Source organism: Aquarana catesbeiana, linkage group LG06 (genome assembly GCF_042186555.1).
Source record: "Aquarana catesbeiana isolate 2022-GZ linkage group LG06, ASM4218655v1, whole genome shotgun sequence".
Classification (NCBI taxonomy): Eukaryota; Metazoa; Chordata; class Amphibia; order Anura; family Ranidae; genus Aquarana; species Aquarana catesbeiana.
In genome coordinates this window covers 326,344,977-326,371,311 of record NC_133329.1, presented here as the reverse complement: position 1 = coordinate 326,371,311, position 26,335 = coordinate 326,344,977, and the positions used below count along the sequence as shown (strand labels likewise).

Here is a 26,335-nt window from a genome sequence, read left to right as displayed (position 1 = left end):
TTGAAAACATTTTTCTGCACACTGCGCTCAAAAGGTTGCCAACCCCTGTATTAGAACATATAAAAAAAGAAAGAAGGTAACACAAACCTCAATTGTCCTGTTTCCTAGCCAGTAATTATCGGCTAGGAAACAAAACAATTAAGATTTGCGTTGCATTCTTTCTTTTTTTTATATTTTTTTATACATTCTTATATTTGCCAACTGACATGAATTTATTTTGAGGCAATATTTTTCTATTTCTCTATTATACGATGATCAGCCATAGTATTAAGATCACTGACAGGTAAAGTGAATGACACAGAATATTTTGTTACAATGGCATCTGAGTGAGTGGGATATTTTAAGCAGTGAGTGATCATGTTGACCCTGAAGTTGATGTGTTGAAAGCAGAAAAAATGGGCAAGCATAAATATTTGAGCGACATTGACAAGGGCCACATTGTAATGGCTAGACCACTGGGTCAGAGCATCTCCAAAACTGAAGCTCTTGATCTTCCCAGCCTGCAGTGGTCAGGACCTACAATTAGGTGGTCCAAAAAAGGAAAACTGGTGAATCAGCAACAGGATCATGGGCAGCCAAGACTCTTTGATGCACATGGGGAGCGAAGGCTGGCCTGTGTATTCTGTCCCAATAGAAGAGCTACTGTAGCTCAGCTAATTGCTGAAAAGGTTCATGCTTGTTCCAATAGAAAGGTGTCAGAACACGCAGTGCATCGCAGTTTGTTGGGTATGGGGCTGTGTAGCTGCAAGGTGCCTATGCTGACCTATGTCCACAGCCAAAAGCACCTACAATGGGCACATGATCTTCAGAACTGGACCACAGAGCAATGGAAGAGGGTGGCCATGTTGTGTGTTGACTTCAAATTGGCCTCCAAATTTTCCAGGACTCAATCCAATTGAGCATCTGTGAGATGTGTGGGAAAACAAGTCCGATCAATGGTGGTCCTACCTCTCAACTTACAGGACACAAAGGATTTACTACTGATGGCTTGGTGCCAGATACCATAGCACATCTTCAGAGGTCTAGTGGAGTCCATGCTTGGACAGGTTATAACGAGTGGTCTTAATGTTATGGCTGATTGGTGTATATCTTATATGTGAGTTTTTATTGCTTATTTTTTTATCAAAATAATGCATCCTTCTTATTTTTGTTCTGTACTTGTCTGCTTCATTGTATTTTTTTAAAGACTAAGGTGTCCGTTTATGAAACTGATAAAAGCTGTGATCCTCAGGATCATGGCTGATCTCTGGTTTGTACCGGTTTATGTAGCTGAGATGAGCAGAGAACATGTTCTCAGGTTCCTGACTTCTCACCACAGTAAAGAACTGTTCTGTCCCAAATGGCCAGTTTAAGAAAGTGAGATCTGAAGATCTCACAGCCGTTACTCTGAAATATCTCCCCTCCAGATTCACCAGCTCAGAGGTGGAGAATCTGGGAGAGAAGCTGGTACGAGTAGAAGACTTCTTTCTTCCTATATACAGTGCCTTGAAAAAGTATTCATACCCCTTGAAATTTTCCACATTTTGTCATGTTACAACCAAAAACATAAATGTATTTTATTGGGATTTTATGTGATAGGCCAACACAAAGTGTGTGAGGACAGAGTCCTGACCTCAACCCGATAGAACACCTTTGGGATGAATTAGAGCGGAGACTGTGAGCCAGGCCTTCTCGTCCACATCAGTGCCTGACCTCACAAATGCGCTTCTGGAACAAAGGTCAAACATTCCTTTAGACACACTTCCCAAAAGAGTTAAAGCTGTTAGAGCTGCAAGGGTGGGCCAACTCAATATTGAACCCTACGGACTAAGACTGGGATGCCGTTAAGGTTCATGTGAGTATAAAGGCAGGCATCCCAATACTTTTGATAATATAGTGTATATATATATATATATATATATATATATATATATATATATATATATATATATATATAGAGAGAGAGAGAGAGATCGATCGATCTATCTATCTATCTATCTATCTATCTATCTATCTATCTATCTATCTATCTATCTATCTATCTTAGCTACCATGTGTCTGTACTTGTCAATACATGTTCTTTTAGACTTTGGTTTCACTTTTTAAACTGGGTGTCACTGTAATCTCACAATATATCACGAGATTACTCCTTCTATACAGATGTCAGCCATTTTCAGAGGAAAAACTTCTCCTCCGTTCTCCCTCTGAGTACAGAAGTTCTCGGATTCATAAACAGGCTGCAGAGGAGATAATCTTCTTCTGAGAACTGCCAAGAACTAATCTAAAAAAAAATTCTCAATTTCATAAACATACACTTAAAGTGGGGTTCCACCCAAAAAACAAAAATACCTGGAAAAATTCTAAAAAAAAAAAACCAAAAAAACATTTGGATATTTTTTTTTTTTTCACTTACCTCTAAATGCCTGTTGCTAGGTGGTCCCTCGTAGTCTGCCTGTTCCTTTGCCTGGGCTGGTGACATCACTTCCCCCCAGGCACAGGAAGGGCTCGGCTCTGCTCCCTCCCTCCTGTCAATCATCTGGGACCCATTACAGGTCCCAGGTGATTGAGCGGCCAATCATGGCGCGCGGCGCCGCTCGCGCATGCGCAGTGGGTGCCAGGCTGTGAAGCCACAGCCCGGTGCCCACAGTTGAAATGCCGGCGCCGACGAGCGGAGGGGGGGGACGAGCGGGGCTTCGATCCCCCACATCGCTGGACCCAGGAACAGGTAAGTGTCCAATTAAAAGTCAGCAGCTGCAGTATTTGTAGCTGCTGACTTTTAATTTTTTTTTTTTTTGACGGCCCCCCTGGGTGGAACTCCTCTTTAAGTTCACCTTATCCAGTAGATTGTCTATGCAGCCAAGGAGCCCCAATAGATATAACAAACTCTGCAGCTTTTTAAAATGTTCATTACTTTTATTATCATACTTATAGGTCATTTTCGCCTCCAGAAGTCTGGCCAAAAAAAACTCTCAGCTGGCAATCTCCATGTCATGCCTTTTTGCTAGGACGTGAAATCCGTTGAACGCTCCCTGCAAGCATTATAGTGAAGATTTTCATGTCTTAGCAACAAAGCAAGATGTAGAGATTGCTAACTGGAAGTTTTTCGGCCAGACTTCTGGGGGGCCCAAATGGCCAACAGGTAATACAATAACGTTAATAAACAATTCAGAAATCTGTACAGTTTTTGTAATATCTGCTGAGGCCCCTTGACTACTTAGTTCATTTTCTTGAAAAGGTGATTTTAGCCTTTAATTTACAAATTATTTCTGTCATTTATTAAATCCAGTAAACTATAAAAAAACTACATCACTGCACTCTTCCCTCGGGGGAGTAAGTATTGCATCCCAGTTTTGAGACAGCTTTAATGAGATTAAGTGGAACTAAACTCTCTAAATAAAAAATGCAAAAAAATAGATGTTTCTATTATAGATGCACGCTCATTAATGTCTGGGACCAGGCAGAGACTGTGCTCATGTGAAGAATCTAACATTAAGGCAGTTCTCTGACTTAGAGATGAGCATCACTGTGTGCAGATAAGTAAATAAAGTGCAGAGTTCCTCTGAAAACAAACGTGTCTCATGTTACTACACACTGTAACTTGATGTATGTTTGCATTAGGAGGGATGTGCTGAGCCTGCTTCCACTCCACCAGTCCAGCGTACCTCTGTTACCTCACTCCCAGTAACATAAAAGGGTCCCGCCAAGCACCTAGCGCAGACCTCATGCGTGCTCTCACTTAACTCTTTCCTTCCCGTACCTCTTGACCAGGCCATAGATCTCCATAATGTGGGATCGGTTCTGGTTGCTATTGGATACTGAGCACTGGGGAGGGAGCCAGATCACCGACCCCCCTCACCAGGGCTGGACTGGGACAAAAATGTGGCCCTGGACTTCATCCAGACTGGCCCAGGGCACAACACATCAGGGTACAGGGCAAGGCACATCAGGGTATAGCACATCAGGACATAGCACATCAGGGTACAGGACATCAGGGTACAGAGCCCAGCACATCAGAGTACAGGGCATATCAGGGCACAGTACATCAGGGTACAGGACACAGCACATCAGGGTACAGGGCACAGCACATCAGGGTATAGCACATCAGGACATAGCACATCAGGGTACAGGACATCGGGGCACAGGTCACAGTACATCAGGGCAAAAGGCACATCAAGGCACGGGACACATCAGGGCATAGGACATCGGGGCACATCAGGGCATAGGACTTCGGGGCACAGCACATCAGGGCACGGGGCACATCGGGGCACATCAGGGCACATAGCACATCAGGGCACATAGCACATCAGGGCACGGGGCACATTAGGGCACATAGCACATCAGGGCACATCAGGGCACAGGGCACATCAGGGCACATCAGGGCACAGGGCACATCAGGGCACATAGCACATCAGGGCACATTGGGGCACATCAGGGCACATAGCACATCGGGGCACATCAGGGCACATAGCACATCAGGGCACATAGCACATCAGGGCGCATCGGGGGACATCAGGGCACATAGCACATCAGGGCACATCAGGGCACATTGGGGCACATCAGGGCACATAGCACATCAGGGCACATTGGGGCACATCAGGGCACTTAGCACATTGGGGCACATCAGGGCAAATAGCACATCAGGGCACATAGCACATCAGGGCGCATCGGGGCACATCAGGGCACATAGCACATCAGGGCACATCAGGGCACATAGCACATCAGGGCACATCGGGGCACATCAGGGCACATCAGGGCACATGGCACATCAGGGCACATAGCACATCAGGGCACATAGAACATCGGGGCACATCAGGGCACGGGGCACATCAGGGCACATAGCACATCAGGGAACGGATACATCAGGGCAAATAGCACATCAGGGAACGGGGTACATCAGGGCGCAGGGCACATCAGGGAATGGGGCACATGAGGGCACAGGGCACATCAGGGCACATAGCACATCAGGGCATGGGGCACATAGCACATCAGCTCACGGGGCACATCAGGGCACGGGGCACATAGTACATCAGGGCACAGGGCACATCAGGGCACATAGCACATCAGGGAACGGGACACATCAAGGCACATAGCACCTCAGTGCACGGGGCACATCAGGGCACATAGCACATCAGGGCATGGGGCACATCAGGGCACATAGCACATCAGGGCATGGGGCACATAGCACATCAGCACACGGGGCACATCAGGGCACAGGGCACATAGCACATCAGGGCACATAGCACATCAGGGCATGGGGCACATCAGGGCACGGGGCACATCAGGGCACGGGGCACATGGCACATCAGGGCACATAGCACATCAGGGCACATAGCACATCAGGGCACATCGGGGCACATCAGGGCACATCAGGGCACATAGCACATCAGGGCACATAGCACATCAGGGCACATAAGGGCACATCAGGGCACATCGGGGCACATCAGGGCACGGGGCACATCAGGGCACGGGGCACATGGCACATCAGGGCACATCAGGGGGCACATTATGGGATCGTTTACTAGCCTGGCCAGCATGCAGGAAGCGTCTGTCTGTAGTAAGTTCTCTCTCTCATGTCATGCAGCGCTGCACGCTCCCTGGCGGCCCCTCCTCTCTTCCCGTCTATCCCCATTGGCTTGTGACATCATATGGGATAGACGAGAAGAGAGGAGGGGCAGCGCTGCATGACATGAGAGAGAACTTACTACAGACAGACACTTCCTGCGCTACTCTGCATTCTGGCTCTCGATCTACCTGTCAGGCGCCAGCTGCTGGTGATTGACGGGTAGATCGCCCCAGACCTCCGAGGCAATAGGAGGCCTCTGAAACCGGCCCACTGAGCCATCGGCCCACCCGGAAACTCCCAGTAGTCCCGATGGCCAGTCCATCCCTGCCCCTCACTACCAGGCACCACGCTTAACAACTGGTTGCTTATAGCTTGTTTCTTCATTTGCCCATAGCAACTAAACTCCTCTTCTTGTCCTGGCTGAGTTAACTTTTTGTAGCAGCGTTACTTCAAACTTTACAGATCTAGGTTGTTTTGGAATATGCCAGAAAAAACATGCACCCCTTTGAACATCTTCAGACCAGGCTCATAATGATTAATATAACTTTACTGAACATGATGTGGCATACAGCTTAATATGAACAATGCCCTGTCTCTAATCCTAACTAAGATAACGTAGTGGCCCAGGTATAGCTCTATGAGGTGAGAGTCCATTATGGCATTGATCATGACTTGGATATCCTCCACAATTCCTGTTTTTTCAGCAGCACCAATGACCGCCCTCACAGGTGATGCTGGAATTCTTAGACCCACTGCAACCCGCCTTTTTTGGACCTCTGCCTTTCCTCTTTTTATAGCACAGGTGGACTGGCTAGGACCAAAAGCCCGGGAATTATGCAAGAGACACTTAAAGTGTTGCTAAACCCACAACAGTAAAATCAGTATATGCAGTAAAGCATGCTTGTTGTACCCACTGTAGAACCTAAGGGGTTAATCCTCTGCATTGTGTATAAAGGCTGTGTAATCCTGTCTTCTCTGATCCTCTTCTTCTTTAACTGACTCCAACCCATCTCTCGATAGCACAGAGCATTGGGAGTCAGGCTGCACATGCTCAGTTTGGTGTGTATTGCTAGATAGTTGTTTTTTTTTTCTTGGGAGATTGTATGTGATCAGCACAGGGCCAATCAGCACTGTCCAAACAGAGAATCATTGGAGAATGAAAACTCATCCTACAAGCTTAAGTAGACACTGATAGAAGTCACAAGACTGTTATATACCTGTACTGTTGATAAGAAAAAGTATTTAGCAGTTTATATTTACTAAAACTATTGCATTTACATGTTCGGTGGGAGACCAGATATAGTGAATGCAGGGTCCTGGGATTAGTAACACTTTAACCCTTTACCCAGCCTAGGCCGGGTGCTGGATAACTAATCTGTGTACATATTTCAACCTGTCTACATGCCAAAAACACCTTCCTCTTTTCCCTACCAATTTTACTGGGACTCTGGAGCTGTCCACAATACAATACACTTCTGGTGAGGAGCATGTATAGGGGGGTGGGGGAACTGTTCCTTTGCCCTGCATATAATAAAATTGACTTCAGTTAAAATTTTTAGTTATATAAACACTTCATGTTTTTTTTTTTCCAAAATCAAATACACATGATTCAGGGGTACTGGTAAAAAACATACTGTACTCCTGTTAAGTGGTGCTTGCGATGAGGTGGCCCATACTAGGAGGATAGTTGATAAATGGGTATAACAAACTTAAGACCATTTCAACTATTGCCTCTGATGCTTGAAAAGGTTTGCAACATATTCTTTGTTGGATCCTTCATATCCGTAGTTGTGGCAACCTGTGCTCAGATCTTTTGAAATCTTTGAAACTTTTAAGACTTAAATAGTCTCTAAGCTGGGGAAATTCCTGTGCCTTTAGCCCTTCACCTAACATCCAGGTGTAGTGCTTACCCCACAGTAGCCACTGACGATAATGGATCCTCTGTTCTGCTAAGACTCTCTTAACTGCTCGGTCCCCACTGACACACTTGATCATACACTTAGCCGTGTACACCTGTGGACTTAAGGGTTAGTAAGCTTGTAGGTGGGGACACTTATCCTGCACAAGGGGGTACCTTTCACCGCTCATCAATGCCTGGGACCAGGCTGGAACACGTTCATGTGAAGTGAAACATTAAGGCAGTTCCCCAACTTAGAGATGAGCTGTGTCACTTTGTGCAGTAATAAAAGTACAGAGTTCCTCTATAAAGTGCTGTCCCATGTCACTAAACACCTTGTGTTATGTGTGTTGCAATTTGGAGGGGCACCACTGAGCCTGTGCCCTCTCTACCAGTCCAGCCCACCACTGCCACCTCACTCCCAGTGACAGAATGTGGTCCCCCCGTTCACATAGCACGGACATCATGCATGCACTTGTTTTTTGTTTTTTTATCAATCAAATGATTTATATTACGTTTTTTACATTTGACAACAAAAAGATAGAATAAACACTTATGGCATTACCATCACAATACCCCACCCGACATTTGTTTAAAAAAAAAAAAAAAAAAACACAAAAAATTTCCCCCTCTCTAGCTGCGTTCGTCAGACCCTATTTCAATTCCCTTCTTCGCATTATTCCTAGGTGGTACCTATTTTATAAATATTAATTTCACTCCAGTAATAGATTTCTTACCTAATGTCCCATATCATTCATCTAGTTTCTCAACCAGATTAGACACTAACCACCAATGCCAGATCTTTTAAAATTTCTTAGGACATCTCCTATGTTTATAGGTCAGTTCCTCATGTCTTGAATTAAGATTAATTGGTTTAATCCATTGATCTGTCATTGGTGGAGAGTTTGATATCCACTTTTGCAATATAAGTTTACGTGACATGTACATAGTTCTCAGCCACATCACTGGCACTTCAACTGGGAGAGTATCTTCCGGCATAACCCCTAACAATGCTATTTTTGGGTCAGGTTGTATTTGTGTGGAGCACAAGGAGTTCAGAGTATCAAGTGTAAACTCCCAGTAGTGGTTCCATTTGGGGCATCGCCACAATATATGTATAAGTATACCAGTACCATTTATGCATCTTGGGCAGTTAGATGTAATTGCTTTACCCCAGGAATACAGTTTTAAAGGAGTATAGTGAGCTCTATGGATAATAAATAGTTGAGTCAAACACTGTGCGGAAGATAAGGATACCTTAAATACATTTTTCAAGGCTTGCCCCTATTCCTCATCACTAAGTATCTCTAGATCTCTTCGCCACCGCCCAAAGCTACCTCCTAGTGAGTTGATTCTTGTTATCATTTTAATAGAAGAATATATCTTTATCATTATTCCCTGTTTAGCACATCTAGTAGTAACTGCCATAGTTAAAATTGATGAGGGATTATATTTTAATATAAAGGTCTTTCCATGTGTCTGCAAGGCATGCCATAGCTGTAGGTATTGAAAAAATAATTTATTAGACAAATTATATTTCTCTGCCATTTTATCAAATGGTTGCAGAACATCATTGTCATAGAGTTGGCTAAGGTGCAAAATACCTGCCTTTTTCCATAACTTGAAATTTTTAAGTTCCCCCACTTCAGGCAGTTGTAGATTTTTCCATATGGGCATGTATTGTGTATAACCCTCATAATGAGTCTCTTGTTGAACAGTGGTCCAAGTCCTATGTACCAAATAGAATGTAGGATTTCTACGTTTGTTAAAAAAATGGTAAGAATCTCTTAACTGCACTAGTGAAACTATTGGCAATTGGGAAAATATCATTTTTTGTATAGGATCTTCACAATCTATTGTGTTCCATCCATTTAATTGCTGAAGTTGAGATGCTAGATAATAAAACCTGGCATTACGGACATTCAAACCTCTTTCATCCTTAGGCAGCTGCAAAGTTTCCAGGCTAATCCTAGGATGTTTATATCTCCATATAAGATCTCTAAACAGGGTATCTATTTGTATGAAGAATTTCCGTGGTAACCATATAGGACAATTATGTAACAAATATAATAATTGTGGTATCCAAATCATCTTTATTCAATTGGCTCTACCTATTATAGTCAGAGGCAATTTACTCCAGATTTTCCCCACTTGCCCAAACCGCTTAAGTAGTGGGGTCAAATTCCTCTGCACATATGTACCCACTTGTGATGTAATATGTACATCTAGATATTTAAATGTAGAGACTATAGCAATCTGAGAAGCAGAAATTGGCAGATTGGTCACCAAGGGGTTCACTGGTAAAAGTATTGACTTATCCCAATTTATCTTAAAACCTGAAAAGGAGCCATATGTATAGACATTACTTCCTTCAATGGAGACAAGGTATCTACCAGAAATAAAAGTGTATCATCAGCATATAGGGCGATTTTGTCCTCTCCCATAGATCTACAAAACCTAGTAATATTTTTTGATTGACGGATAGAGGCTGCCAATGGTTCTAAAGCTAAAGCAAACAACAAAGGAGATAATAGGCATTCCTGTCTTGTTCCTCGTTGTAGTGAAAAAGGTGCTGATATATGTCCATTCACCTGCACCGTGCCACTGGAGCAGTATAAAGAAGTTGTATCCATAATATAAACTGGGGTCCAAACCAAATTTTTCTAAGCAATGCCATTCTAGTCTATCAAAAGTTTTAGCCGCATCAAGCGACAATATAGCTCTAGTACCCAAATTTTCAGTTGGAACCTGTAAGTTAAGAAATAAATGCCTTATATTCACTGCCATTGATCTATTTGGAATAAAGCCTGATTGTTTCTTATGCACGTAGAAATTACTTTTGTCGATCAAGTAGCTAAAACTTTTGCCAAAAGCTTCATGTCTGAAGTAAGTAATGAAATTGGTCGATATGATTCAGGGTTACTAGGGATTTTATCAGGTTTTAACAACATAATAATTATATTATATAATAATTGTTTCAGTCATAGAAGATGGCAAATAACCACTTTCAAATGCTATATTAAAGAACTCCAACAAATCAGGCAACAAATCATCTCCAAAAACCTTATAAACCTCCCCTGTTAACCAATCTGCGCCTGGGGCTTTATTATTAATCAAATTAGCAGAAGCTATTTGGAGTTCTTCTATTGACAGGGGTTGATCCAGTATCTCCCTATCACTCTCTGATAATTCTACTAAAGTAATGGAATTCAGAAAAATTTTCAAATCGGTCTCCTTATGGGATACTTTACAACTATACAAGTTTTTATAGAAATCAAGAAAAGCTGATGAAATCTCTAAAGTTGTTTACGCAGTTTCAGTAGGAGAAATTTGTAATTCCACTACTTGTAACATTGGTTTTTGGGATTTTACGATTGCAGAAAAAAGTTGACCCGTGTTTTCCCCTTCCTCAAAATAAGGTTGCTGAAGGAAAAAACTTTTCTGCTCTGCTTTTTTACAAGAGATACCGGAATATATCTGTTGTTTTTGTATCCATGTCTGCTGTGTTTCTTTAGCAGGGTTCGCTATGTATTGAAGTTCAGCCTTTAAGATATCTTCAGTCACAGAATCTTCCCAGGCCCTAGATCTTTTTTTTATTCTTGAAATTTGTGAAATTAACAGACCTCTCATGTATGCCTTTAATGAATCCAAATAGATCTGTGAAGGTACAGTAGCCTTATTTATAGTGCCATAAGTCAAAATATCAAGCTTTATTCTCTGTTTTAAAGGAAAAAGGTCAAACCAATAAAGGTTGACTTTCCATAATGTACTGGTATGAGTTAAATTTTAAGTCAGCTTTAACCAATGGGGAATGATCGAACAATACCCTAGCTGCATATGTAGCTTCAGATATAACAGGTAGCATCCTAGATGTAGCCAATGCCATGTCTATTCTAGATAAAGTCCCATGGGTGTTAGAGAAGCAGGAAAACACTCTCTCTTTAGGATGTAGCATTCTCCAAACATCCATAAGGCCTATTTCCTGGATAGTAGGAGTACATACAGAAAAAGAGTTGTATCCAAGCTAAATGGAGAAATCCAATTAATTTGCTAGCAATATAGATACTCCTCTAGAATATGTAGTATATATAGAATGGTATTGTCTTTTATATTGCACTCGTTTCAGATAATTACATTTATGTATGTTTAAGAGGGTCTCCTGCAGGCAGATAATAGACATACATTTGTTTCAAGGTAGTGAACATAGCTTGTCTTTTTACTGGATCACTAAGCCCCCTAACATTCCAAGATGCTAATACTTGCGTTGAAACTGACATATTACTTCTATGTTAAATTTTTTGGGTTGTATCCCTGGAACAAATAATTCTTATTAGCAATACAAGGGAGATTATTTAATGTTCTTTGTTAGGAGCTGATTTCATTATTTATTTTAACTATCTGACGAACGCATGAAAGATATCTTTGTAAAAATAAAACATTAATATTTTAAAAAAATAAAAAATAAAAAACAAAACAGACAAAAAATTCCTCAGACTTGTACAAATCACATATATTTCCCTGGTGAGGTAGCACCCCCCTCCATAGCCTCTAAGTGGTTTTGTATAGAAAACATCACAGTGCACACCTCATAACTTTTTTCCATTTTTTTTTTTTGCAACAAACCAAGGAAAGAACCCCCACAACCTAACAAATATCCACATATACAAGAAATAAAAACTAGCAACCATACATTTCCCTCGGGAAAAAAGTATAGAAAATCCATTCAGTGATTAACACTGGACTCTCTCCTCCGACCCCCCCCCCCCCCCCAAAAAAAAAAGAAAAGGGACCTGGGCTTCTCCCGAAAATAGGAGAAAAAAGGTGAGGAGCCTGGGGAGGAGGGAGAGGTAGAAGAGCAGGGAAGAGAGAAAGGAAAAAAAAAAAAATTCCTCCCCTCCCTCCTGTCCCCCCTCCCATATTGCTCCCTCCCACTACTCTATCTATAGTGTCTATCCAGCCATTCAACAGCTGTCTGTGGCTTGTCAAAAAACGGCTTCATTTGCCTCTATTCTTAATTTAGTAGTATATTGCATTGAATAAGACAGTTTCAGGGTCTGCAGCCTCTTTTTTACAGCTTGAAATTTAGCCTGCTGTTTTTGAACTTCAGGAGAGAAATCCAGAAAGAACATACCCTATTTTCTGCTCCATAAGACGCACCTGGCCATAAGACGCACCTAGGTTTTAGAGGAGGAAAACAAGAAAAAAAATATTCTGAACCAAATGGTGTACTAAAATATTTACCAGTGCTCATACAATGCAGCCTGCCTGTGCCATACAATGTAGCCTGTCTGTGCTATAAAATGCAGCCTGTCTGTGCCATACAATGCAGCTTGCCTGTGCCATACAATGCAGTCTGTCTGTGCTATACAATGCAGCTTATCTGTGCCATACAATGCAGCCTGCCTGTGCCATACAATGCAGCCTGTCTGTGCCATACAATGCAGCCTAACCTGTGCCTGGCGAGGACGTCATCACATCCGACAGAGCAGCCCGAGCCGGCGCCACGGCCGCACTCCATTCACATGACCCCATGACAGGCAAAGCTGAGTAAAAGGTGACAGGCTCAGGATCACAGGATTGCACTTGTGGGAGACGTCCTGGTCAGTATTCACTCCATAAGACGGACAGGCATTTCTCCCATTTTATGGGGGGAAAAGTGCGTCTTATGGAGCGAAAAATATGGTAATTTTAGTTCCATTAAATATGACTTCCTTCAAAATTCTGTCTCTTCTAAGAATATGATCTCTGTCTCGTTGATTGAGAAGTCGTAATAGGAATGGCCGTGGAGGGGCTCCTGCAGGTAGTGGCCTACTTGGTACTCGATGTGCTCTTTCAACCGAGAAACACATAGATAGATATTCTTTTCCAGTCATGCCCCAAAGCCATGTTTCCACAAATTCTGTTGGGTTTGCTCCCTCAGATTGCTCTTGGAGACCCACCATCCTTATGTTGTTACGTCGAAAATGATTTTCGAGATCTTCAAACTTACAAGCATTAGATTCAGATTTTTTTATTGCTTTTTTAATATCTTTGCCCAATGGCAATGATGAATCCTCTAATTCTTTGACACGGTTTTCCAAAGCAGATGTTCTCTCCCTTTTTTTCTGTACGTCTTGATGCAAAAAAAAAAATTCTTCTTTGAACTCCTGCATTTGATCAGTCAAGTTACTTATGGAGCCCTGGCATTCTTGTGTCACTTTTAACATATCTAGTAATGTAGGCTGTGATGGTGTTATTGATGTTGTTATCTGCATGTCATTTGGCTGTTTGTTAATAAGTAATTTTGCACTTTTATCCATCTCTTCCTGTTCACTTGTTTTTTGATCTTTGAGTGTTCATGCATATTAACTATATCAGTGCAAGAAACTTCCAATTCTTCATCAGCAGCAATGTATTATGACACTTTATTTTCCCCGTCTTTTAATGGCAATGCATATTTTGCGAGTTTTGCAGCTGCGGCTTCTTTAGCCTTCTCTTTTGTGGATTTTCGGCTTTGTATTTGTTGAGGAAATTTGCCATCATCTTGCATAGAGGCTTCAGTATTTAAAGTCCCCTGCCCCTCTTTCCATAATTTGGCCGCTCTATTACCACCCCTTCTCTCCATTCTTCCAGTTGTCCCCTTGTTAATTAATTATTTATTTCTTGGTTTATTTTTTTTTTGTTTTGTTTAGTTTTTGTGTATGCCTTTTTCTGCTTCTTTTTATTTATTTATATCACTGTTTCCCCCAAGTTTTACTTTAATTACAGTTTATTGTATTTTCCTGCTCCTGCAGTGCCATAATTCATGACTGGCTGCAATGGACCTTGCACTAGTTCTTGGTTACCCATAGTAGCTGCAATATTCCTTCTGCTTGTCTTGCCGAGTAGACCTTTAGTAATGGTTTTGCTTCATACCCCACATGTGCTTTACTGGTCTTAGTTCTTTCATATGCCAAAAACTATCATGCACCCCTGATTGGGGTCAGACTGGGCTCAGACAGTTGATGCAACTTTTATTTAAACTCTTTGGCAATACAGTCCAACATGAACAAATACAATAGAGTATCCCCTAGCTACCTCTGCTAGGCTGCCCAGGCAAACCTCAATAAGGTAGTAGTCCATGCTTGATGTTCCCCAGGAAGTGGTGGATCTTTAGGCCCCTGGTGCCTTTAGATGGACTATAAAGCGCAGAAGTCCTCCTCTGCAGTAGTCACATCATTTCTTCTTGTGCAGGATGAAGCAGCCTTCAGAACCTGGCCTTTTTCCTTATTTATATTACAGGGTGAATAGGCTGGGTCCAAAAAGCCTGGGAACAGTAATGTACTGCCTTAATCCCTTCACCGCCTGGGCCAAACCCCTTCCCCAGCCTGGGCCAGCCACTACCCAACTAACATACTATGGGCATTTGGCCTACAGGCTACCACACTAAGAATGCACAAGAATAAGGCCACAGACAGCTTGGAGATAATTAATTAAATGTATTAAGGCAATACAAACAGAGGGCAAAACAATAAACATGTAATTACACAGACTTAAGTACCCTATGAAAGGTGAAATTATTCATTACCCATTGGCTACCATTCAAATATTACAGCAAGACTGAATTAAACTGCTACTGGGTAACTAGAGTCTCTAAACAACCTCAAACAGATCAAAAGAATCAAAAAGGGCCCTGGTGTACACCTTGTGCATACAACCCAAACAGTGGGCAGGTGTATACGTTCCCAAAATGGGGGTACCGCTGATGGCAGTAGAAAGTACCTGGTGCCTAGCAATTAACGTTGGCTTGCTTTCAGCAGGGCCCTTTTTTACATGGTGCACTGTACCTTTAAGAGTGTTAGTGAGTAAGGCATGGCAGGTGGACTGCTAAGTAGGCGCAGTCTCTACTTGGACTAACAGCATATGCAGGCTTTTAGAATGTGTAGCTTAGCTCCCCACTTCCTGGAAGGTGGTTAACCTGGTCCTGATGGCTTGGCAATCAGCAGTCCCCCGCAATCAGATCTTGGCCCCTCAGACAGGCTGTGGTATCTCATCTTCCATCCTGAAGATTCAGTCACTCAGTTTCTCTCTCTCAAATGCAGTGTTTGAAGGCAGCTCTAGGCACAGCAACAAGTCCTCTTAGCTCCTCTCTAATGGCTCCGGTCCCTCAGATGTGAGGCACAGACCCTGACCACAGGTCTGTAACAGTCGCTCTTTTCCCTGGACTGTCCCAGTTTCTCTCAGTTTGCCTGGGAAAACGGTGAAACTCTCCTCCTCTGGGCGTAGGGATTTATGGGAATTGAAGTCCGGTAGTCATTAATGTTCATTCACAAGTATGATGCAGTGCCCCTTTAAGAAAATAAATACAGAGCCCATGATCCATGGTGCAGTGCTGCACACAGTTCCACAGCACACCCGGGGGGCAGGGTGAGCTGGAGCAGGCGAGCACACAGAGCCAGCTGCACCCAGCTACATAGGTATTGCAAAACAACTGACAAGAACGAGCACAAATTGTATGCCTAGAAAATGAATGCCTCAATCAATTAAAGGCTTCAAGACTGCTCTAGAGCATATGTATAAAGAAAAACCCACAAAATGGGACTTTACTGGGTCATTATAGTGTCAAGTGAATGAACAGTATTTCTAGTTAGTATAAAAGTTGACAAATCGTTATTAATAAAAATTGTGTAAAACATTACAATACGTCTTAAAAATGATGGGAAACAAGTTCTTGATGCTGTACTTAAAGGGGCTGTAAAGGTTCATGTTTTTCACCTTAATGCATCCTATGTATTAAAGTGAAAAAACACCTGGCAGTCACCGGCCCCCTAGCCCCCCGTTTTACTTACCTGAACCCCTTAATTCATTTGGCGGGGACACGCTGTCTCTCTCAGCGGGCTCCCAGCTCTTGATTGGATAGATTGATAGCAGCGCAGCCATTGGCTCCTGCTGCTGTCAATCAAATCCAATGACGCAGGCGCTGGGGGGCGGACCGAGTCCTGCATTCAGCCTCTATGGACGCCGAATGCTGGACTCTGGAGCGTGCCCGCAAGGTGATCCCACAGGGGAGCGCTTCTCCCAGGGGGTTATCTGATGCGGGAGGACCTGCGAGAGCCGCCGGGGGACCCCAGAAGACCAGGTTCGGGGCCACTCTGTGCAAAACGAGCTGCACAGTGGAGGTAAGTATGATATGTTTGTTATTTAAGACAATAAAATACCCTTACAATCACTTTCAATAGAGAAAAAAGGATGGGAATTGCTGAACACTCAACGCATTTCGAATTAGATTTTCTTCTTCAGGGGTGCATACACATGATAGAAAGGAAATTTCTTTAGACAAGAGAAAAATTGCATTTTTCTTTATACATATAATTGAGGGATGTTGATACTCCATTAGCTACCATTTCCATATTGGCTCTAGAGCATATAAGCACAATTGTTTTAGTTTGCCATTGTTCACCAAAATGCAAATGAATCAACCAGTTTATACATTTTTTTACTGTCTGGACTTTACCAGATTAACAAAAAGTAAGTGTCTTGTTAAAGCGATAGTAAAGTCTCATTTTAAACTTGTACCTACAGGTAAGCTTATAATAAATCTTCAAGGTACCGTACGTGGTATGCGGCATTTAGTAGATATTCACATCAGCTCCAACCGATGGTATTGTTACCCTGAAAAATCTATATTTAGGATTTTTCATATCTCATAGATATGATGTGGGTTAAATAAGAGTTCTTTTCGACCAAGAGTGAACGCTTAAAATATAATAACATTTATTAGGAAGCAGTTGAAAGTCTAGCTAATACACAATCATCTATCTATCGTCTTACACCAAGGAAGAAAATATTAGGTTGAAATAAAGTATTTCCATGAAGGAATACAGGGTATATTCCTCAATACATTAATCTGCACACATATTTAGTTACAAGTAAAAGGGCATTCCTTTCCCATAATTACCCATCCTTACCAAAGTTCCTTTCAGCTTGCTGGTCTATCAGAAAGAGATACCTCCCCCTTGGCTCTGAGTATATCAAACCAAGCTGATGTCTCATTGGTTGGCCTAGCTTGGATCATGATTGGAGGGCTTACTCCATAAGTCGGCCCCCTTTCATGCAAATCCTTGTGACTATGTTGGCCAAGTGTGTTAATTGCATTTCCCAAGGAAGTTAGGTCCAATGCATATCCCAGCATGGCACCCTTTCAAAGGAGTAGGTGTAGAACAATGGAATTGGCTCTCCATTGTTTGTATATACAAGCCTTGGCCCACATTCTCTGCTCTTAGCAAAAGCTTAAATGAACCTCTTTTTGCCCGGCTTTCATAGATGCCAGCTAAATGAAATATATTCATCAATACAATATTTTATAGTTATTAATGGAGATTTCACATAAACTTATAAGGCAACAGTATCACTGCACGTGTGCATTACGCTCTGCACACTAAGTGTGCCCTGAATGCACAGAACGCTCTGCTGCGATGGTGATTCCCGTCAGCGTACGTGGGAATGACGTCATCTCAACCCGAACATTTAGAAAGTGAACTTGGCAGCTTTGGAGGGTATTGTTTGACAGGTAAGTCTGTCATAATGTGCTAGTATGCAGTGCATACTAGCACATTATGGCATAACAGCGCAGGGAGCCGTTTAAAAAAAATCCTGAGTTTACTATCGCTTTAACCATGGTTCTGTGCCAATCTTGCATACAGTAAGCTTATAATCTAGTCTATTATCTAGTCCTAGCATGTTGCTCGAAGATGGACATGGTCTAGCATGGCTTGTAATTAATCCCCAGAATGTCAGTAAAGCCCTTGAATCCCAAGTTCAAGATAAAAATAACTGGGCTATTTTGAACAAAATATGTTGTCAGGTTAAAAAGAATGCAGCCAGTCAGAAGCACACAAGGCACTGTCTTAAGAGAGGGACATGTCCTCCTCTCTTCTACTCTGATCCTTATATTGTCAGTCACTTAGTATACATGTCAAGACACAGCCCTCCAGAAACAAACTAATCAGTGGTGAAAATGTTTGAAATATCAGCTGCATCTGCAAGATACTTGCTCTAGTGGATAAAAGGGTAGCTGAAATCAAGAGTAAACTCCAGGGCAATGGGTCAACCTTGTTAAAATAAAATTCCAGTTTTATTGAAGTACACAAAATCATCCAGGTCAGTACTAAGCATTTCAAAGATTTTAGCAAACTTTATTTCCTTTATTTTTACCAGCTTCTGTTCTGTGGATGTGTAGGTTTATTCTAGTGCACTCACTGAAATCTTTCAAAATGGGCGCTGAGTGTGCGTGTGGGGGGGGGGGGTCTTTACCCTTATCACATGATCATTTCTAGTGTTATAATGAAAAACGTTGCAAAGCACAGTAGATCCTTTTTAAAACACTTTCATTACAAATCCCAAAAATAAGGTGTTACTTTTCTTATTTAAGGATAGTGGGCAGAACCATGCAGATCTTTCCTTCATGCCGTTGGAAGGCTTTTAGATTCCCTTTGGTCCACAACACCATAACTTGTCTTGATTACTTTGCTCCAAACACCTTACTCTATAGAAGCCATTGGGGTTGATTTACCTAAGTGAGTAGAAGCTGTCCAGTTAGCAAAGTGAACGTTCTCTTAATAAAGTGTATGTTCATTTAGATTAGTAAATAGGGTGAGGGTCTTTTTACTAAATATGATTTTTGCCTGTACGTTATAGGATGTTGGATCACAGGCTAAATGGCCTCTTCATAGGAATGAATGAGATTTTGAATGCACATGTGCTGTAGTGGCTGGGAGATTTTACAGCAGTGGCTGTGCAATTCTCCATGATCTGCACAACTTGGATCTGCCAGGAATGCAAGAGCTTAACCTCCCTGGCGGTATGATTATGTCAGATTTTCAGTCTCAAAGCGGTACATTGTTTTGCATAGAAATTTGGAGTTTTATATTGTAGGCCTGTAATTCTTAGGGATAACTCACTTAAATCTGTCCAAACAAGAGTCTAGTAGTCATTCCGAGTATGATAACGTTTGAAACACAAAATCATAAATTATATTATAATAAATAACTATAAATAATAACAAATAATAATATAATAATAAATTGTATTCAATACATTTTATTCAATCCATTTTATTCAATAATGTAATCAAATCAAAAACACTGACATTTGTCCAAACAAGGTTGCAATATTACTAGTCATATTGGTTTAGTAAACATCCCGGGTATGAAAAATTTCTAAACATGGGACTGCACAAAGTCCGATGTCACAATCGGGACAATGGAACCTGGTTTCCTTTCGGATTTTCTTTCCACTGTCATCTCGCTTTGAGCAACAATCCTCCAGGGGTTAAAACCCCCCGCAAAGCGGTGCTGCAGCGCCACTTTGCCGGCGGTGCTGCGCCGATGCCCATTGATTTTAATGGGCAGGGGAGCTTTAGGAGTGGTGTATACAACACTCCTACAGCACTGCAAAGATGCGGCTTGCAGGACTTTTTTTTACCATCCTGCCAGCGCACCGCTCCAGTGTGAAAGCCCGAGGGCTTTCACACTGGAGTGAGAGAAGAGGCTCTTTACAGGCGCTATGCAGGCGCTATTTTTTAGCACTATAGTGCCTGTAAAGCGACTCAGTGTGAAAGCAACCTAAGCTTTAGCCTTAGGCTTTAGCTTCAGTTTTGGGGTTTACATGAAGGGAAGGTTGAGTGTCGGAGTCAGATTAAAAGTTTTCAAAAAGTCCAGTGTTGAAAATGACTGCACCAAATTCTCCACACAAAAACCCAATGTATCCATTTTAACCACTTAGCGACCACACGCCTGCAATGTGCTGCAGAAGAGCAGCTGATGTAGGCAAAGCAGCGTAAGTCGCTGCCTACGTCTGGGTTTAGGGTGTGCGCATTTAGGAGCTGTCAACAAATCCCAGCTAACGATTCACATGCTGGACCTGCTGATTAGCTGTGTACATTCACAGCCCAGAGCTCTGTGTTAACATTCAACACAGAGCTCTATACACAAGGAATGACCTCTGTGTTTCTCAGCCCTGCAAAACATAGAGATCACTTAGTAAAAGCAGCACACTTTTCACACATTAAACATTGTTAGGCACATATTTACCCCCTTGATCAACCTAGATGTTAACCCCGTCCCAGCCAGTGTCACTAGTACAGTGACAGTGTATAGTATGATCACTGATTGTCAGGGCTGACTCAGCCCTTCCTTCTCTGAACTGGCCGCTCAGCTGTCTGCTAATTGCCAGCTCTCATCACTCTCCACAGTTAACCAGCTGTTGTGGATCTGCTCGTCAGTCCTGCCTACTTAATGATCTCCAGCTCACTTCATTCCTGCCTTCGCCTTGGTCACATCACAAGAAACCATCTCCTGCGGTCTTGTTTAAAGACTGGCTTTGCTGACATCCCTTCTGGCTCCTTACCCTGCTTGCTGTTCCTCTACTTGGATCCCTGACTTCTGGCCTGGCTGATTACCCAAACTGGTTATGGAACTCTGGCTTGGCTGATTACCCGATCTGGTTACTGAACTCTGGCTTGGCTGACTACCCGATCCGGTTACTGGACTCTGGATATGCTTTGACTACGCTAACTCTATTTACCCTTTTATTTTTATTAATAAACAAGTGTGATTTTACTGTACTTCTGTCTAGGTCTGGTTCATGGTTTCTGACAGTAGGCGAAGGCTATGAATTCAGAAGATACAGTCAATCCATTTGTTGGTAATATTTTTTCCAGATTGGATGAGCAAGATCACCGCGTGGATCAGTTTGCCATGGCGATACAAACGCTCCTGAGTCGCACGGCTCACCTGGACCACTGTGGCTGCTCCAGTACAACCTGAGTTGCAGGCCGTCCCTGCTGCTGCGCCAGTCTCTGTGCAGGCACCCGCCTTGAGTATTACCTCTATAAGAGGTATGTCTGGTTCCACCCCACTTCCCCAGCGATTTGGGGGCGATCCAGTTCAATGCAGAGGGTTTCTCAACCAAGTTGAGATATAGTTTGAGATGCTGCCCCAGGCGTTTCCCACAGACAGAAGCAAAGTAGGGTTTGTGATAGCTTTGCTTTCTGAGAGAGCCTTGGCCTGGGCTAACCCAAAAACCAGTTGTCTTGAGTTACCCAGAGTTTGTGGCCTCCTTTAAAAGGGTATTTGACGTTCCCGCACGCTCCGCATCTGCTGCCAAGCGCCTCATGTCCATCAAACAGAGTACGAGAACTGTTGCCGACTACGCCATTGAGTTCTATACTCTGGCAGCAGAGGTTGCTTGGAACAATGAGGCCCTTGTGGCTGCTTTTTCTCATGGTCTCTCGGATTCCATCAAGGATGAGATAGCAGCCCGAAATATACCCACTGAGCTGGAGAGCTTGATCTTGTTTGCCATCCTCATTGACTCCAGACTCAGAGAAAGACTTTCTTTTAAGGAGCGCTTGCGGAAGCCTCCTGTACATTTGCCTCCGAGCTTTGCAGTCCCACCCGTGCCTCCCTCACCTCCCATGCTTCCTGGTACAGAGTCGGTCAGTGAAGATGAACCCATGCTCTTGGGCTTCACCCGTCTCTCTATGGGTGAGAGAGCCTTTAGGAGGAGGGAGAGATTGTGCCTTTATTGTGGCCAGGCAGGTCACTTTTTGAAGTCTTGTCCCACCCGTCCTGGGAACACCCGAACCTTGAGGTCCTGTCATGGACAGACCTTAGGTGGTGTTGTGTCATCCCCAGTTATCCAGAAGGATAAGTCCCTTGTTTTGGTCACCCTTTCTTGGGCTAAGTCGTCTATCGAGATACAGGTTCTAATCGACTCTGGGGCTGCAGGCCTGTTCATTGATGCTGCCTTTGTATCAAAGCACTCGATTCCACTGCAGCTGCGTGACACTCCACTTGCCATTGAGGCTCTTGATGGAAGACCTCTACAGCCTGCCCATATGACTCATGAGACGGTTCCGTGGTCCATGGCCATAGGGGCTCTTCACCATGAGATAATCCAATTCCAAGTGATTTCCTCTCCTAAGTTTCCACTGGTTATTGGTTATCCTTGGTTACAGAGGCACAACCCCTCTTTTGATTGGCTCCATGCTGAGGTTCTCTCCTGGTCACCACAATGCAGTGAAACATGCTTCCAGAAGGTAGCCAAGGTCCTGTGTACCTCTTCACTCTCCTCCCTGCCAGAGGAGTAGCGTGATTTTAGCGATGTCTTTGACAAAGGTCAAGCCGGTAGTTTGCCTCCACACTGGCCGTATGATTGCGCAATTGACCTTCAACCTGGTGCCACTCCCCATCATGGCCGGGTTTACCCTTTGTCGGTCTTTGAGGATAAAGCCATGGAGGAGTATGTTGCACACGCACTTACTCAGGGTTTCATCCGCAAATCCTCCTCTCCTGCTGGTGCTGGTTTCTTCTTTGTGAAGAAGAGGAGCAGTGAACTGAGACCTTGTATTGATTATAGGGATCTCAATCGTTTCACGATTAAGAATGCCTACCCGATCCCATTGATTACAGAGTTATTTGACCGCCTCAAGGGAGAAACAGAAATTAAGAGAGAACAATCTGGACTGGACTCTGGCTATGCTTTGACTACACTAACTCTATTTACCTTTTTATTTTTACTAACAAAAAAGTGTGATTTTACTGTACTTCTGTCTCGGTCTGGTTCATGGTTTCTGAGACTGATCACTGTATAATAACGTCAGTTAGTGTAAGATTGTCCACCACACTATTTCAGTCCCATTATGAGCCACCATTAGTAGTATAAAAAAAGTTGCAGCATATATACCATAGTTTGTAGGCGCTATAGCTTTCACGCAAACTAACCAATATACACTTATTGTTTTTTTTTTTGTTTTTTTTATCAAAAGCATGTAGCAGAATACATTTTGGCTTAAATTCATGAAGAAATTAGATTTTTTAAATTTTTTTATTGGATATGTTTTACAGCAGAAAGTAAAAAATATAGCTTTTTTCAAAATTTTCGGTCTTTTTTCATTTATATTGCAAACCCCCCCCCCCCAAATATCACCAAAAGAAAGCTCCATTTCTGTAAAAAAAAAGCACAGTGCACAATAGCAAAACAATGACCTGGTCATGAAGGGGGTAAAATGTTCCGGAGCTCAAGTGGTTAAAGAGCTAAAAAATGAGCTACCTCATTTTAAGTTTCATCAACAGGTGTAGGGACCAGGGTATGTATCCTATTGTGATTGTACAACATTAAGTAGTTTCCTATGATCTACTCATATTATTCACTTCTTAAGGAAAAAAAGAAAGGTCTATAATGCACATTCCACACTTGGGCTTCATATATAAACTTGGAGTAAAAATTATATTTAGCCCACTGCAAAGTATACTTTTATTAAACTGCATTAGAAAAGCCTAATTCAGTTTAAGACTGGCATCCTATTGATGAAAACACTTTTCTTCCATGCAGGTTTTTTACATCAGCAACATTAGTTCCATTCCAGTCCACTTCAGGATGAATGAACAAAACACAATCCAATTTTCAGATTCATAGGGTATATATGCTATATTTTTACCAATATTTAAATACTCTTGGTGTGACTGCTATGGGACTAGATTATATAACATCTAACCTTGAGTTTGAAGAGAAGCACATTGTGGTCCTGAAGCAGCTTCTTGGCTTCCTCTTGACTTGCCCCAATCTCTAGTAAATTTGGTATGGCTTCTGCTAACTGCAAATGATCAGGTCTCCGCTCTGCAAACAACAACAAATAGTTACTCCATTATAGTGTATGCATATTAGCACACTGATCAACTCAACCAGGTGTTTTACTTTGATCTGCATTCTTTTTTTTTTTTTTCAGTCTTTATTTCTCTGCTTTATTCTCACCTGGTGATCACCTGGCAGTAACACACCTTCTGCACTATGGTGACAACGCTCACTCTCTGTACTGTGTTTATGGAGGAGCAGATTTGTCACCCTAGACCAGTGATGGCGAAACCTTGGCACCCCAGATGTTTTGGAACTACATTTCCCATGATACTCATCTACACTGCAGAATGCTTGAGCATCATGGCAAATGTAGTTCCAAAGCATCTGAGTGCCAAGGTTTGCCATTACTGCCCTAGACTGCTCATTTCAAATTTACACTACAGAACACACAGACACTCTTTGTTCATCTCCATTGCAATAGAGGCAGAGAATACAAGTTATCAGCTAAGTGGATTTTTTGGCAGAATCAACAGTCATTTTTAAGGCTCAGTTCACATATATGCGAATAAGATACATTTTTAACCTCATCCAGTTTACATAACATGTCAATCGGACCAGCTTTCAATGGAGCCAGTTCACACTTGTCCGGGGCAGCCACGGCCTGTTTCTGAAAAGGTTTGGTTGAGGTGCGAATGAAAAAAATTTTGCACCTGAGTCGCACCTGAACTGGTGAACAAAACTGCACTGGACTCCAGACTGCAAACCACAGACGGACATGTGTGAACCAGCCTCACTTATCCAAAAGATATAACAACAGTACTTTCTATGTTATACCAAAAAGGACCAAATAAGAAAAGTTCATTGTACACTTTAGCCACTTAAGCCCCGGAAGATTTTACCCCCTTCCTGACCAGAGCACTTTTTACAATTTGGCACTGCGTCGCTTTAACTGACAATTGCGCGGTCATGCAATGCTGTACCCAAACAAAATTTGCGTCCTTATTTTTCTCACAAATAGAGCTTTCTTTTGGTGGTAATTGATCACCTCAGCAGTTTTTATTTTTTGCGCTATAAACAAAAAAACAGCGTCAATTTGAAAAAAAAACAATATTTTTTACTTTTTGCTATAATAAATATCCCCAAAAATGTTTTTAAAAAACACATTTCTTCATCAGTTTAGGCCAATATATATTCTGCTATATATTTTTGGTTAAAAAAATCACAATAAGTGTATATTGATTGGTTTGCGCAAAAGTTATAGCATCTACAATCTATAGGAAAGATTTATGGAATTTTTATGGCATTTTTATTATTTATTTATTTTTTTTTTAACAAGTAATGGCGGTTATCTGCAATTTTTAGTGGTACTGTGATATTGTGACGGACAGATCGGACACTTTTGACACATTTTTGGGACCATTGACATTTATACAGCGATCAGTGCTATAAATATGCACTGATTACTGTGCAAATGTCACTGGTAGGGAAGGGGTTAAAACTAGGGGCGATCAAGGGTTTAAATGTGTGTTCCCTAGATGTGTTCTAACTGTATGGGGATAGGACTGACTGGGGGAGGAGATAAATCGTTGTTGCTACTTAGTAGGAACAAACAATATGTCTCCTCTCCCCTGACAGAACAGGGATTTGTGTGTTTACACACACAAGTCCCCGTGCTGGCTCTCGTGCACGTGATCGCACTTGGCCGGTGGCGATCACGCCCGCCGGCCACACGCACCCGGTCTCCCGCCGTGCAGCGGTGCACGCGCACCCTCTGTTGGCTCTTAAAGGAGAAGATGTACCTATACAGGATTTCGCCCAGCCGTGCCATTCTGCCAACATATATAGGCGTGAGCTGGTCGTCAAGCGGTTAAGGTACCAGTCAAAGGAGAAAAACAAATAGCATAGTGGTAGCACAGTCTTCCTTTCCAGGGACCTAGTCTTTCATCCAAGTTTAGATGAAGTGCCCCAGTCCACCCTACCACTTGTAACCCAGTGCATTAGGAATCCTTTTTGCCTTCTATTGGCAATGAGGAATGTATTACCAAGCAAACACTGCAGACTCCTTGCTGTCTCTCATTTGCATAAAGGTATATACCATTGTTTCTAAACTCCAGTCCTCAAGGCGCCCCAACAGGTCATGTTTTCAGGATTTCCCTCAAATGAAAAAGCTGTGGTAATTACTAAGGCAGTGAAACTGATCAAATCACCTGTGCAAAATAATGGAGAGCCTGAAAACATGACCTGTTGGGGCGCCTTGAGGACTGGATTTGAGAAACACTGGTATATACAGAATATCAGAA

At 42.5% G+C, this 26,335-nt stretch overlaps 1 protein-coding gene across 1 annotated transcript in view; it reads right to left on the bottom strand.

Moving 5' to 3' along the window:
- The window catches only part of CCDC141 (coiled-coil domain containing 141), a gene marked incomplete in the record, with an annotated part of 261,745 nt that overhangs the window by 188,890 nt on the left and 46,520 nt on the right, over positions 1 to 26,335 (bottom strand). Inside the window, 1 exon segment of the mRNA XM_073633762.1 lies at positions 23,956 to 24,062. Within this exon segment, the coding sequence (XP_073489863.1) occupies positions 23,956 to 24,062 (107 nt within the window).